The following is a 15,824-nucleotide window of genomic DNA, read 5'->3' on the forward strand; positions in this document are numbered from 1 at the left end:
ATCAATTCAGCTACCATTAACCGCGTGAAATAACGTTTAATTTAAACATTTTAATTTTTAAATGTTCATTTACGTCAGTCAGACAGTGATCTAATCTTTATACGATGATCTATGCACTATATATATATATATATATATATATATATATATATATATATATATAATTTGGGGTTGCTATTTTCCAAAGGTAATGTAACCAGTGAAATATAACGAGGTTCATACAAGAGTGCTCAATACAGAAGTACAGATAGCTGCCACAAGACAAAGCATACAGTACAACGAAGGGGATTTACACCAGAGTTACCTTCTCCTAGATGCATGCCTTAACTAAGACTACGGGTGCATCGGTCCGGTGAATTAATGCGCCTCCAGATATCAACCTGAAAATTTATACATCTTGGCGCGGCACATACAGCGCTTAGTCTTCCCAGATGGTCACCGATCTGGTACTGGCAGGCTGAACGTTGTTCTCTCTCTCTCCCTCTCTCTCTCTCTCTCTCTCTCTCTCTCTCTCTCTCTCTCTCTATATATATATATATATATATATATATATGTGTGTGTGTGTGTGTGCACGTCCTAAGAAGTAGCATGTAATGAGGATGCAATATATTATAAATACACACAATAAAAGGCTCAAAATATTAGATTCAGCAAAAAAAATTTAGATTCTCTAAGATTCATTTATATCTTTTAAGGTAACAATGTCTATTAATTTTATATTTAACTCACAATCAATTGAAAAATGGAGTTTATATAAAAATAAAAAAAACAACACGATTTTTGTTTGAGTACTATATTTTTCTTATGCCTTTGGTATCTTGATGACGGACTTTTTGAGTAATTCTCTACCTGTTTTTGGTTTTTATATTTTAATTTCTACATAAATTTTCACAAAATCAAAGGGACAAAAATTCCATTATTAGACAATCAGCCATTTTGGTTTTACCTCTGATCTGTCAGGTGTTTGTTTGTCCACGAAACCATTGTCAAGCTAGATTGAATTATTTTGAAATTCAGCAAGCAAAAAAATGGATAAGGACTTGATTATTGAAATTTAAAAGACCATTGTTTCTTCTTCTTCTTCTTCTTCTTCTTCTTCTTCTTCTTCTTCTTCTTCTTCTTCTTCTTCTTCTTCTCAAAGACTTGTTTATTAGACTTATTTATTCATGTTCACTCAGAGGTCTAACACGGTCTAGTGATACCAGATCAGGCTGTCTGAAGATATTGGGATCCTGAGACGAAATGCACATAACATTGATGCTTTTTGTTTTTCTACTACCTTTTGCAAAACTTAAGTATGTTCTGCAAAACCAAAATCAAAAGCAACAACTCATCTTTCCCCTCTTTTCCTTCTTTCCATTTCACCCTTTCTCTTTCTATCTCCCCCACTTCCTGACTGATTTCTTAGCTTAAAATGTACCAAACATTAATACTGTAACCCTTTTCCCTCTCCTATTGCAAAACTTATTCATGTTCTGCTGGGCAGGGAACAAAAACGATAAAATCCACTATAAAACAACCAAAACAAACACTACAAACTAGCGATTGAAAATACAAAAAACTTGAAGAATAAAAACCTTCTACAAAATTACTGGATGCAACATGAATACTATTTCCAAAATAAATGGATTTGGCATTAAATAACCTGAAAAGGGTTGATATGCCGTAAAACAACCAAACCAAACTCTGCAAATAAACATTTGAAGATATAAAGAAATTGAAGCATGAATACTATTTCCAAAATAAAAGGATTTGCCATCAAATAACCTGAAAAGGGTTGATATGCCGTAAAACAACCAAACCAAACTCTGCAAATAAACATTTGAAGATATAAAGAATTTGAAGCATAAAAACAGTTTCCAAAATAACTGAATTTGGCATTAAATAATCCCAAAAGGGTTGATATGCCATAACACAAAAGAACCAAACCAAACCACCAAAATGGTACATCATTAGGGATTATTCTCTGATATTAACCAGTTGTGTGCCATTGTATCTGAGTGACAGCAATCTTTCCAAGATTTCCAGTCTACTTCATCTGTTTCAGTAACCTTAGCATCATCACAACATTCACTTACCATTAATTTATCACTGGCAATGACAGGGTAACAAAGGGCTTCCTCAAGATTCAAGTACATCTTTGTACTGATCCAGTGGAGGTATGATTAGTGCTTTCCCTTCTCGGTCTTTCCATTCTCCTTAAGACTTCACAAGTATTTGCTGTGGTGCCAATCCATGCTGATACTACCATTTTGTAAAGCGGGGAAGCCTAGTTAACTTAAAAAAATTTTTGGTTTCAGTTTTACTGATTTTATATGGTTTTCTTCTATTTTTTTTTGTTTTATTTCTGTTGCAATTTCCACATGCCCAGTTAGCGTTTTTACCTCGTATGGGTTAGTTTCCGTATTCGAGGGTTTTCTTTAAGATTTCAGCTGTTTTCAGCATTATAATGCTTGTAGAGTCTCAGTTTGATTTTTTATTCTGATTTCTCTTAGTTTGTTTTTTTCCTAATTCTTTGGGACAGTTCCTAATTCCCCTACAATAGATTGCCTTTCTTTATGTCCCATAATCCTTTCCGTTCTCTGGCAAATTCTGCAAGTCTCTTTGATCTTCATGCTGTGGTCTGCTGGGATAGCAAAATCTACAATTTGTTAGTTTTATTCCTTCTTGTTAATTATTACGACACCTTGTCTCCTTGCTTGGCTGGGTTTATCTGTTTGTATCTCAATGTCTAAAAAAAAAATTGTGATTTTCATTTTGCAGTACTTTGGTTGGTGCCTGCCCGGGATTGAATGAGATAGGTGAACGATATATATTAGCAGAATATGCGGCGTCACCCGGGATTGGATAAGATAGGTGAAACATATATACTATGAGAATACCCAGAATTTATTTATTTGTTTATAATGAAATAACCAGCCCAGGCAATATATCGAAGTTATTATTTAAGTAAGGGGAAGCGGCATAGTGGGTTAAAGTTATGAAAATTATTGTCGAAATTAGTAACATATCCAAGAATTATGAATAATGATGAAATGTGAGTTACTTAATTGGTGTGTTTCTAATGATATAATAAGCCCAGAGAATGTATCACATATATTATATAAGTAGGAGGGAGAGGCATAATGTGGGTTTTTAATTATAAAAATTATTGTCGAAATTAGTAACATATCTAGGATTATGAACAACGATTAAATGTGAATCAATCGATTGTGTGTTTATAATAAAATAATCAGCCCATAAAATATATCAAAGTAATTATGTTAGTAAGAGAGGGTGATAAGGATGGTTTAAATTATGAAAAATAATTGTTGAAATTAGTAACATATTCAAGAATTATGAAAAATGTAATATGTTATTTAATGCATTAGTGTGTTTGCAATGAAATAATCAGTCCAGACAATATATCAAAGTTATTATTTTAGTAAGTGGGGCGATGATGTGGGTTAAAATGATGTAAAATGATTGTCGACATTCTTAACATATCCAAGAATTATGAAAAATGACAAAATGTGAGTTAATTGATTGGTGTGTTTAAAATGAAAAATAATCCCAGATAATATATCAAAGTTATTATTTTAGTAGTGGGGAGTTGATAATGTAGGTTAAAATATTAAAAATAATTGTCGAAATTAGTAACATATCCAAGAATTAAGAAAAATGATGAAGTGTGAGTTAATTGATAGTTATGAATTTTATGAAATAATCAGCCCAGACAATATATCAAAGTATTTTTTAGTAAGAGAGGGCGACGAGGATGGTTTAAATTATAAAAAATATTGTCGAAATTAGTAACATATCCAAGAATTACGAAAAATGACGAAATATGATTTAATTGATTGGTGTGTTTATAATAAAATAATCAGCCTAGACAATATATAAAAGTTATTATATAAGTAAAGGGGAAGGAGACTAGGAGGGTTTAAATTATGAAAAATTATTGTCGAAATTAGTAACATATCCAAGAATTACGAAAAAATGATGAAATATTAGATAATTGATTGGTGTGTTTGTAAGGAAATAATCAGCCAGGACAATATATCAAAGTTATTATTTAGTAAAGAGGGATGGGCGAAAATGTGGGTTAAAATTATGAAAAATTATTGTCGAAAGTAACATATCCAAGAATTATGAAAAATGATTAAATGTGATTTCATGCATTAGTGTGTTTGTAATAAAATAATAAGCCCAGACAATATTTCAAAGTTAATATTGTATTAAGGAGGGGGCGATAATGTGGGTATAAATTATGAAAAGTGATTGTCGAAATTAGTAACATACCCAAGAATTATGAAAAATGATGAAATGCAGGTTAATTGATTAGTGTTTGTAATGAAATAATCAGCCCAGCAAATGAATCAAAGTTATTATTATAGTAATGTTGGGCGACAACGTTGGTTTAAATTATAAAAAAATATTGTCGAAATTAGTAATATATCCAAAAATTACGAAAAATGATAAAATGTGAGTTGATTGATGTGTGTCTTTGTAATAAAATCAGCCTACACAATATATCAAAGTTATTATTTTAGTAAGGTGTGCGATATAGTGAGTTTAAATGATGAAAAATTATTGCCAAAATTAGTACCATATCCAAGAATTATTATAAATAATGAAATATGAGTTAATTGATAGTTGTTTTTTTTTTTTTTTATAAAATAATCAGCTAATACAATATATCAACTTTAATATTTTAGTAAAGGGAAGGGCGATAATGTGGGTTGAAATTATGAAAAATTATTTTCGAACATAGTAACATATTCAATTATTATTAAAAATGATAAAATGTGAGTTAATTGACCGGTGTGTTTGTAATGAAATAATCAGCCCAGGAAATATATCAAAGTTATTATTTTAGTAAGGGGGCGATACAGTTTTAATAAAAAAGTAGAATAATATGATTGTGCCTTCATTCATACTGAACAGAACGCTCACAGCATGCCCAGCAACAATATATTACATATGAAAAATGCTGCTGTGGAATTTCCACAGGTCCCGCTAGTTATTATTATTATTATTATTGTTATTATTATTGTTATTATTATTATTATTATTATTATTATTATTATTATTATTATTATTATTATTCACTAGGAGTTTTTGCACAGAGCATCATCAGAGATTTTTCTTTGAGAATAATATCTGGTGTTCCCTGAAGTCTGATTAACAGCAAGTCTTCCCAGATTTTTAGTACTCTACACCTCTTTCAATAACATTTTCAAATTAATTTGCGTTATTGCAGAAGCCATTTACCATTAACATTAAGCCTTCCCAAGGTTCCAGTCCTTTTCACACTCATCCAGTGGATGTCTAGTTAGTACTTTCTCACCTTGATCTTTCCATCCTCCTTGACCCTTCATAACTATTAGGTGTGGTGCCAGTACAATTTGACACTTGCACTACGCTACATATTTGTGAGAGGTATTATTATTATTATTATTATTATTATTATTATTATTATTTGTACTCACTAGGAGTTCTCATACAGGTCATCATCAGAGATGGCTCACGGAAAAAACCCGGTGGAGTTCCTTGGAGTCTGCTTGACAACAAATCTCCTCGGATTTCCAGTATTCTCCAACTCTTTCGATACCCTTTGCAAATGAATTTGTGTTATAGCATCAACTATTTACTCGTTGGTAGCAATCATTGGTCTTCACTGGAATTTGGGTGGCTAATAAGCCTTTCCAAGGTCCCAGTCCTCTTTGTACTCATCCAGTGAAGACCTGGTTAGTGCTTTCTATCCTCATTCTTTCGATCCTTGTCGACCCTTCTGGACTATTTGGTGTGGTTCCAGTGTATGTTGGCACTACATTTTTTTTGAGGAGTGTGTGTAGTTAACTTACGATTATTAAATTATACATTTTCAGTTTTCTTGGTGCCATGTCGTGTCCCTTTATTTTTCTGTTTTACTTGTGTTGCGCTTCCTATATGTCCAGTTAGCATTTCTAGCTCTTGTGTGTTGGTCTCCGCATTCAAGGGGTTTCCTTCATATTTCAGCTGTTTTCATTATTGCTAGCTGTTGTACAAGAAACGTTCCAAAAATATTGCCTCCTAGTTTTTATTCTGCTGGAATAGCTCAGAGGAGATTATAAATTGCATTAGTATGATGACTGAATCTTTCATCTCTCTGTTGCAGATATTGACGGTGTAAAACCCTCTGTTATGGAGGTGTGTCAGAGATGCGTCATTGAATCCTCCATGCAGAAAAAATTTTAATTGCTCAACATTCACCGGCGCTTGTTGAACGTTTACAAAACCGATGCAATAGTTATTAGCACAGTTAGGAGATGGGTTTGTCGATTTCAGAGTGACGACAGAGATGTGAGTGACGAAGCAGGCTCCAGACTTTTATGAACAAGATCTTAAAAGAGGCTGGCAAAGGTGCATTGAGAATGATGATAACTATGTAGAAAAATAAATTTTGGAGCACAAAAGGTCACTTATTTTAATGGTGCCACTCCTGTCTTGGTAGCTCTTTAACATTTTAGTTTTTGAGTTAAATAACTGACTAAAACATCACTTGGCTACATGATACAAAATTTACCAACTGAAACTAAAAGTAATGCTTAAATGATCTAGAAAATCAACAGAAAAACAAAGAAAAAAAAACTCTGCCATATTTAACCAGATTTTCCCTGATGATGACTTCCTGCTAGTATGTATATATATATATATATATATATATATATATATATATATATATATATATATATATATTCAAGCAAATATTATTAAATACAACGGAGACATTTTGTCTTATAATTCTTTTTTTTAATTTTTCAATTTTTCGTATTGTCTTTTTTGTTTCAAAATAAAAAATATTAATAAAGGATCCATACATGTTGCTGTTACGAGCGCTTTCGGTTCGTCCACGAATCATCATCAGGTGTTAAAAATACAGGATTGCGAAAATGAGGATTAAAGATGAAAACTAAAATATATATAGTCAGTAATGAGTTAAAATAAAAGTCGATTAAGAATAAAAGTCGATTAAAAATTCGAGTGTTAAAACCAGCAAGTTCGTAGACACCATGTACGAAGTCCGTCTAACATGGACTACGCAAGACATTTCAGAACGTTACTGCTTTTTTGAAATGCAATGTATATATATATATATATAATCTAAAGTTATTGTTTTCCAGATGTTAAGTAACCAATAAAGTTTAACGAGGTTAATACACGAGTGCTCAATACCGAAGTAGATCAGGATATATTCTTCATTTGTTTTTACATAAGCAGTAATATGTTGCTACACAGTCATGAGCATGATTCGGTCAGCTAGTTACGTGTAACTAGAGACCTCTTCAGGCGATACAGCTTATACGAAAGCAAAGTTTGTAGTCTATATATAACTATATATAGTTAACATCCCAAAACCAGAAGATTTATATTTAATTCTCACTTATATTTTATTCGTATATTTCATGAAATACGTTTTACATGTGTTTCGTTGAAGCCCATCAAACAACTCATCAGAGACAAAAATATATTTCTCAGAAAACAGTTGCAAAGTTTTATTTTATTGGAATGGGAAAGAATTTTGGATGAAAAAAATGTTGATAAAAGGAAATGGAGATTTTTAAAGGTCAGAGAAACTTACAGGACCAAAAAACAACAACATTTATTGCAGTGTTTATAGGCATTTATCGCAAGGCACCCAACCTATATATATATATATATATATATATATATATATATATATATATATATATATATATATATATATATATATTAAGTAATGTGATTTATAATTTAAAAGTTTTAAAATTTTTTAAATTTAACAATCAAAATTTAATTAAATTAAAAATCAGTTTCATAAGAAGGAACAACAACAAAGTCAATTATCTGTACGATCGTTTCGGAAATCCGTGCTTTTTATTTGTGATATACATGAAGTCACGTAGAATAATTATACATAGTTTTTTTGGTAAGCACGGTCTCCTCATCAGCAAATTTAGGAGGATTTCTATTGAATTGAAAAGACACCAAAAATAAACCTAGCATTAAAAGTAAGGCAGATGAATCTGAAAAATTGAAGTAAAAGGTTTGGATATAAAATTTATAAAAAAATTAATAAGAAAATTTGTATAGGTTAGAGATAGAAATGAGTAGAAAAAATATATATATTTTTGAATTTACATAATAAATTTGATTTAAAAATATATAGATATATAATTACCTTTTGGTTTTTCTTTTTTTGAAATCAGGAACTGTATTTAAAGTAGTCATTTAGATGTTTGCTATAGCTTTTTATTTTATTGAATGATGAATTTTAAAAGGGCGACGCTCGTGAAGTAAATTGTTTCCGTTAGCGTATTTTGATTTAGAGACGCTACAGTTAATATCTATAGAGAGAGAGTTTTTTTTTTTTTTTTTTTTTTTTTTTTTGTTGACCGTGCTTACCAAAAAAACTATGTATAATTATTCTACGTGACTTTTGTTGTTCCTTCTTATGAAACTGATTTTTAATTTAATTAAATTTTGATTGTTAAATTTAAAAAATTTTAAAACTTTTAAATTATAAATCACATTACTTAATATTGAATTAGCTCTAGGACATTTAACTATCGAGCTTATTATATATCTAAATTACAACGAGCTTTTCCTGTATTTTAATTAAACTAGTAATTTCACTATTACATTAAAATACACTTAGCTCTTTAGACTATTATTCTAATCTCCTTTAAATTATATATATATATATATATATATATATATATATATATATATATATATATATATATATATATAAAATAAAAATTACAATTAAATTTACCAAAATGATCCAAGATGGTAAAATTAAAGTATATTATAAATATTAAAGAATTATTATTTATTAAACTATCTCAGTCACATGTAAAAGCTCGATAAAACCAAATAGGAAATAGAGCTTATAATATGAACAAACAGTTAATAAAATATGTTAAAAAACACTTTGAAATGATGTAAAAACATATTTAATCTGAAAAGGAAACACTAGATAAATTGATAGTCCTTAATCCGCAGAGTTCGAAGAAATACTTTTCTTCTCATCAGAGGGTAGAAATTAGCAAAATGCAGGATCGGATTTTGCATGCAGAAGTATTTGATGAAACAACAAGTAAGTCAAAGATCTTACTTGAAAACCAAAAAAGTGAAGTAGAGGGAACATGGTGAAGAAAAAGGTGATTACACATGAATGGATAGTCTGGTGGAAGATAAAAAATCCAGTGATGGTAAAATCCAAATGTAAAACTTAAAGAAAGTTAAAAGAATTTCCATTTGTACAAGTAAAATCCAAGGAAAAATTAAGGACTATCCATTTATCTAGTGTTTCCTTTTCAGATTAAATATGTTTTTAACTCTTATATATATATATATATATATATATATATATATATATATATATATATATATATATATAAAAGCAGACTCCTTCAGTGTGGAAGAGACTATGGATACCCATGAAGGGTTGCTTGCGCGGGAAATTTTTTTGGCAACCACACCTCTTCTGAGACGACATTGTTAAATAACAGTGGCAAGTGTATGTACAGGACGACTGGAAACAAATGCCGAGATAAGCGGAGAGCACATACAGCACCTAGAATTCCCAAATGGTCACCCATCTGATTGTAGCACACACACACACACACACACACACACACACACACACACACACACACACACACACACACACACACACACACACATATATACATATACATACATACATATATATATATATACATATATATATATATATATATATATATATATATATATATATATAATAGCGAAGTGGGGGGCGCCCGCTTAAATATGATATTTCCACTTGTCCAGATTTCGTATGTATTATCATAGAATCGTGATTTCAAAATTGAAAAATAAAAGTATTTGGGTGCCATCAGCTACAATCGAAATCGAACGCAAACTGTAGCATTCAAAGCTGGTGACGTTACCATGTATCAACGTGACACGCATATGAACTGATTAAAAATAAACTAAGATGAATGTAAAAAAATGTTCTACGATTTTTTCAATTTTAACCCCTTTTTGTCCCCTTAAAAACCAATAAAAGAACGGTCCATAAAAATCCAATCATTTGAGGGCCTCTAACGCCGCTGAGCGACTTTTAGTTCCGGAAGTGATCGAGTTTGAAAACATGGAAACAGAGACAGATTTAGTGAGTTTTATAAAATAGAATATCTTTTGACTTGTTCAGAAATTACATGCTAATCATGATATGTGCTCATATGCTATTGACTAAAATTTTAGTTTTGGCAGGGGGCTATTTTCTTTGTATAAAAAGTATAAACTGACAGAGTTACCTCCCTGCAATAATTAGAATTCATAACTCAACCTGGCGTGAAAGTAGAACTTGATTAATTTTCATTAAAAAAAAAATAAAACTATATAAAAAACTATTAAATCTATTCATTTTTTTTCAAGTTAAAGCATGTTATTCTAAAACAACGCCGATTTCAAATCACGTGTTTTGTTAACATTTCGGAAGTCATAAGATTTTGAATGACGTCACATGCTACAGCGCCGTTCTAAACTTGTTCATTTCAACTGCTACGATAAGTGTGCTGATAAAAATACAAATAGTCGTCTGTTTTTTCTATTTGAAATGGAGCCAATAATGTTTCATGAATTCTTCATATTTGCTTGTAGGAAAAATGAAGTTGAGAGACAACAGGTGAGGAGATTGTTGGACACTTCCAAAGCAAACCTGATCCCTGAAGCCGTAAACGAAGAGTTTAAACTACACACCGACGCAGACGTTAGAAAAAACAGGTAAGAAAACGACTTTAATTTCAACTTGGCTGTTTACATTATATGAATGTGGTTCACTATTATCTAAATGTAATGGGATACATAACCATAGTTTTTATCCTTTCTAAATGGCTAAATATATATAGGTATAAATTCTCTGCAAACTCATTCCTAAAATATTTCTCCCTCTTAATGTCTCCCTCATGTAACATAGTCCTTACATCTAAACAACACTCGGGACCCACGCGTTGTATACAGACAGTCGCAAGGAAACAAAGACAAGGAAAGAATTCGACTTTTTCGAAATTGAAACAACAGACATTTATTTACAGCTACTTCCAGAATAACGCGTTTTCTCCTGTTCAAAGGTCTTCTCGTAATCCACTGTCTTTAATAAAACTCTGTCGTGTTGAACACGTGATACTCTAGCTTTTTCCGACCATGTTTAGGACGCGTGTTTCCCTGTCAATCGTAGGCCATGTGTGTAACACGTCTATTTCTGTCTCTCTTGTTTCTCGAACACGTTTCAGATACCTGTTTCTCTGAACACGTAGGTACTAGTGCATCCTTTGAACTATGCGTAACTCAGCATTCGCTTGGCTTTCCCCAAAGCATGACGTCAAAGCCGGATTATGCTGAGTATCGCTGATAAGATCATAATGCTACATAAAAGAAAATTGCAAAATGTTAAATATAGAAACAAAACAACAACAAAAAAAAAAAAAATTAGAAAAACGTACCGTAATTTAAAATTTTTATTAACTGTGTGAATAAAACGTTATAAGAAGCAAATAGCAAAAAAAAAAAAAAAGAAAAAAAAATTCTTTATTTCCAAGTGATTTTTAAATTAAATTTTTGGGCGCTTTTTTTTTGTCACATAAATGATTTTAAGCAAATGTTTTCAAGAAAAAGTTCCAAAGATCAAGTTAACAAAAAGTCTGTTTGCTTAAAAATTTGATAATTTAACGTTTTTTTTAAAAAGGAAAATCGGAAAGGAACTTTCTTTTGTTTTCAAGCATTTATTTTTTGTTTATTAAGGAAGATTGGAACAAACTTTATTTTTTGTTTATGAAGGAAGATTGAACAAACTTTATTTTTTGTTTATGAAGGAAGATTGGAACAAACTTTATTTTTTGTTTATGAAGGAAGATTGGAACAAACTTTATTTTTTGTTTATGAAGGAAGATTGAATAAACTTTATTTTTTGTTTATGAAGGAAGATTGAATAAACTTTATTTTTTGTTTATGAAGGAAGATTGAACAAACTATTTTTTGTTTATGAAGGAAGATTGGAACAAACTTTATTTTTTGTTTATGAAGGAAGATTGAATAAACTTTATTTTTTGTTTATGAAGGAAGATTGGAACAAACTTTATTTTTTGTTTATGAAGGAAGATTGGAACAAATTTTATTTTTTGTTTATGAAGGAAGATTGGAACAAACTTTATTTTTTGTTTATGAAGGAAGATTGGAACAAACTTTATTTTTTGTTTATGAAGGAAGATTGGAACAAACTTTATTTTTTGTTTATGAAGGAAGATTGGAACAAACTTTATTTTTTGTTGATGAAGGAAGATTGGAACAAACTTTATTTTTTTTATGAAGGAAGATTGGAACAAACTTTATTTTTTGTTTATGAAGGAAGATTGGAACAAACTTTATTTTTTAAGTCCCACATGCTTTCTATGGGTATTCAATTCAGAGTTAGGGTCTTTTTTTTTTTAACATATTTTTTCGCACATCTCCAGCCATAACCGTCGGTAATTCTCCCTCATTTTGCTAGGCTGCACTTGTGTTGCATATTGTATTGTTTTACCAGTAGTTTGCGCTATTGACAAAAGTCAATTATGGCGTCTGTAGCTGTTGTTGCCGATCAAATTCATGTTTTGTTCTTCTTTTTCTGACTGACTTGCATGTCAGAAATGATGGCTATTTTTTCTTGATTTTCTTTCCTCTTCCAAAATTTTTTGTTTGCTGCCCGTGAGTAGCACTTGCGCGCGCACATGTCCAGTTCAAACAAAGCGCGCAATGCCTTGTTACATCAGACAGCAGGTAAACCTGAGCTGTTGACGTCATATTCCAGGGAAAGCTGAGCGAACGCTGAGTTACGTCTAATTCAAAGGATGCACCAGTACCAACATGTGAATCCTTTTTATCTCTTTCGTGATGTCACATCATTCAGTCGGCTTGGTCATTTGCATATGGCTGCTTCTATTAACCCAGCAGGAGCGGCTCTGTTACAGTCAGACGACTGTTAGAGTATGCTGCCGAGGGTTCTTCTCCATACCTAATACGTGAAAGCCGACGTGAAAGAATTAATTTTTTTTCCTTGAATCTCATTTTGGCCTACAAACTCCTCAATGGTCATTATGATATATTTCTAGACCTATTATTTACTTTTGCACTAGAAAGAGGTCTTTTTTTTTTACATGGGGGTCACCACTTATCAAGGCCCGAAGGCCACTCAGGGATAAGGGTTATTGCATGTACAGTAATCAATGAGAGAGTATTGTAGTAATCATTAGTATTGGGGGTTTTGATAGAGTGTCTTACTTAAGGGGACGGTTTGTAGTCCGGTGGGAAACAGGCAAGCGGCAGAGAGTTCCACTGGCTTGCAGTTCTAAGAAGGAAGCTTTGCTCATGGAATCTACGTTTGGATTTAGGCACAGATAAAAAGTGGGGAACATTATTGAGAGTAGTTTCAGCCAGACGGGTGTTTCTCGTGAAAGATTGGCGAGGAGGGACGAGGGATTGGAGTGCAGACGAGCACCTGCCATGGAAATAACGATAAAACAAAGACAGGCTTGCAACGTCTCTTCTGTGGGAGAGAGGTTGCAGGGCAGAGAAAAGGGCATCGCCCACTAAACCACGAAGTCTATTTTGTACTCTGTCAAGGCAGGATAGGCTGTTTTTAGCAGCTCCTGCCCAGATGTGGCAGCAGTACACCATCCTTGGACATACTTGGTTTTTATACACATAGAGAATTGCATCAGAATGAGATATCTTCTGGAGCGCCAGAAGGATCCCACCATTTTCCCAGCATTCCTGGCAACAGATTTGATGTACGTGTTCCATTTCAGATCAGGAGTAAAGGTCAAACCCAGAAGCTTGTCAAAACATGGAGCCTTCCCAAGTCGAGAGCAATCCATTTCAATTGATGCCAGATGGGGATCAGAGCGTTGATGATGTAAAGATAGAAGCTTGGTTTTGGATGCATTAAAAGTGACCAGCCACCTCTTCCCCCATTGTATCACATGCTCAAGATCAGAGGAGAGAGAATTAGAGAGAACTTTGTCATTTACAGCCTTTGATGTGTTGCCATAGATGGTCGTGTCATCAGAATAAATGTCAACGAATGATTTAAGTATGTTTTTTGGGAGATCATTGATGTAGATCAGGAAGAGAGTTGGGCCCAGGATTGACCCCTGAGGGACTCCAGCGTTATTACTGTGGGCCTTCGATTTCTGCCTATCAACCACTACTCTTATGAACCTATCAGAGAGAATGATTTAATGATTGAGAAAACATTTCCAGTAATACTGTAGCTGGAAATCTTGTGAAGTAGGCCCTTATGCCATACCTTATTGAAGGCCTTCGATATGTCAAGAGCAATTGCCCTAGAAAGGAAGCCTTTGTCAAGCGATTCACTAATCCTATGTGATATAACCGTTAGCACATCTGCTGTAGATCTTGCAGAGCGGAAACCATATTGCACGTCACTAAGAAGATTGTTTCTGTTGAGTTGTTAACTACTTCTTTATTTAATATGGATTCCAACAACTTACTCATGACACACAGGAGACTTATTGGTCTGTACTGAGAGGGAGATGACTTTTCACCTGAGTTCTTAAATACAGGGCATACTGATGAGGTTTTCCAGAGTGTTGGGAAGCACTTCTCCTTAAGGCAACGCTTAAAGAGTTTTGTAAGTATGAGGGAAAGTTCTGGTTGGGGCCTTTTCAGCACTATAACTGGAATGCCGTCAGGGCCAGTTGCTTTACTGGAATCAAGGTTCTTGATTAACTTGGCGACCTCACTCACAGATATTTGTATGTTGCATAGCGTGTTGTTTGTTATAGGAGGAAATACAGGACGTTGATGGTCATTGTCGCATAGGGTAGAATTAGCTGCAAAGTTCTTGGCAAATAGTATAGCCTTGTCTGATGCTGACGAGATGACCTCAGGTCCATTAATGATAGTTGGGATAAAACGCACGCTTCTGTTCAAGATCCTGTTTGCTATTTGCCAGAACTGGTGGGAACCAAGCGGCTGCTCACCTACTTTGGATTTAATAAACTGAGTATATAGCTCTCTTGCATGTTTTATTACTCTTTTACAGTGGTTGCTGGCAGTCCTGAAAGCAGCTTTAGTCTCAATACATCTATTACATCGGTAGCTATGGAAAAAGTGATTTCTGTGCGCAATGGCAGCAGCACATTCAGGGGAGAACCATGGCTGGCTGTTAGGTTTTTGTTGGAATTTTTTGGATGGTATGAATCGGTCTATGCCTACAATTAACCATTCGGTCAGGTCTGATACTATAGAGGTCACATCCTTTTTAAACATGGAATGCAGATGTAGGTCAGATATGAATTTACAGAAGCTATCCCAGTCAGCCATAGAGTATCGATATACAGTACGGTGGAGAGGTACGTCTGAAGACTTATACATTTCATTTTTATCTTAACTGATACAACGGAGTGGTCAGAGGATCCTAGAGGAGATAGAATGGAACATGAACACAGCCCAGGGGAAGTTGTGAGGAAAACGTGTAGAAGGCTTGCATATTGACCGGGTGTATGGGACATATGGGTGGGTTCGTGAACAATCTGAGTGAGGTCATAGGCAATGGCAAAATCATGACAAAACCTCCCCTCGTCATCGGTTTTATTTGAGTGGGTCAGCCATTTCACATTATGGACATTGAAGTCACCGCAAATGTGAATGTTAGCCGAAGGATGAGAAGACAGGATGTGGTCAATTTTCTCAGATATGCTCTTAAAGATAGTAACTCCACTGTTGTCGGAGCGACAGAGGACAAATATAAATGCAGTGGTGTAAGCTAG

The 15,824-nt window shown here is 33.0% G+C and overlaps 1 protein-coding gene across 2 annotated transcripts in view; it reads left to right on the top strand.

Annotated features, from left to right (window-relative positions):
- LOC145263072 (cilia- and flagella-associated protein 221-like) overlaps positions 1–15,824 on the top strand; it is a 521,858-nt gene that overhangs the window by 470,631 nt on the left and 35,403 nt on the right. For both annotated transcript variants that reach the window (XM_080119938.1, XM_080119937.1), the window contains exon 21: positions 10,657–10,779. In XM_080119938.1, the coding sequence (XP_079976064.1) occupies positions 10,657–10,779 (123 nt within the window). The remainder of the gene's footprint in view (positions 1–10,656; positions 10,780–15,824) is intronic.

The sequence above is a fragment of the Euprymna scolopes genome, chromosome 38 (genome assembly GCF_053919585.1).
Source record: "Euprymna scolopes isolate OS-2025 chromosome 38, ASM5391958v1, whole genome shotgun sequence".
Taxonomy (NCBI): Eukaryota; Metazoa; Mollusca; class Cephalopoda; order Sepiida; family Sepiolidae; genus Euprymna; species Euprymna scolopes.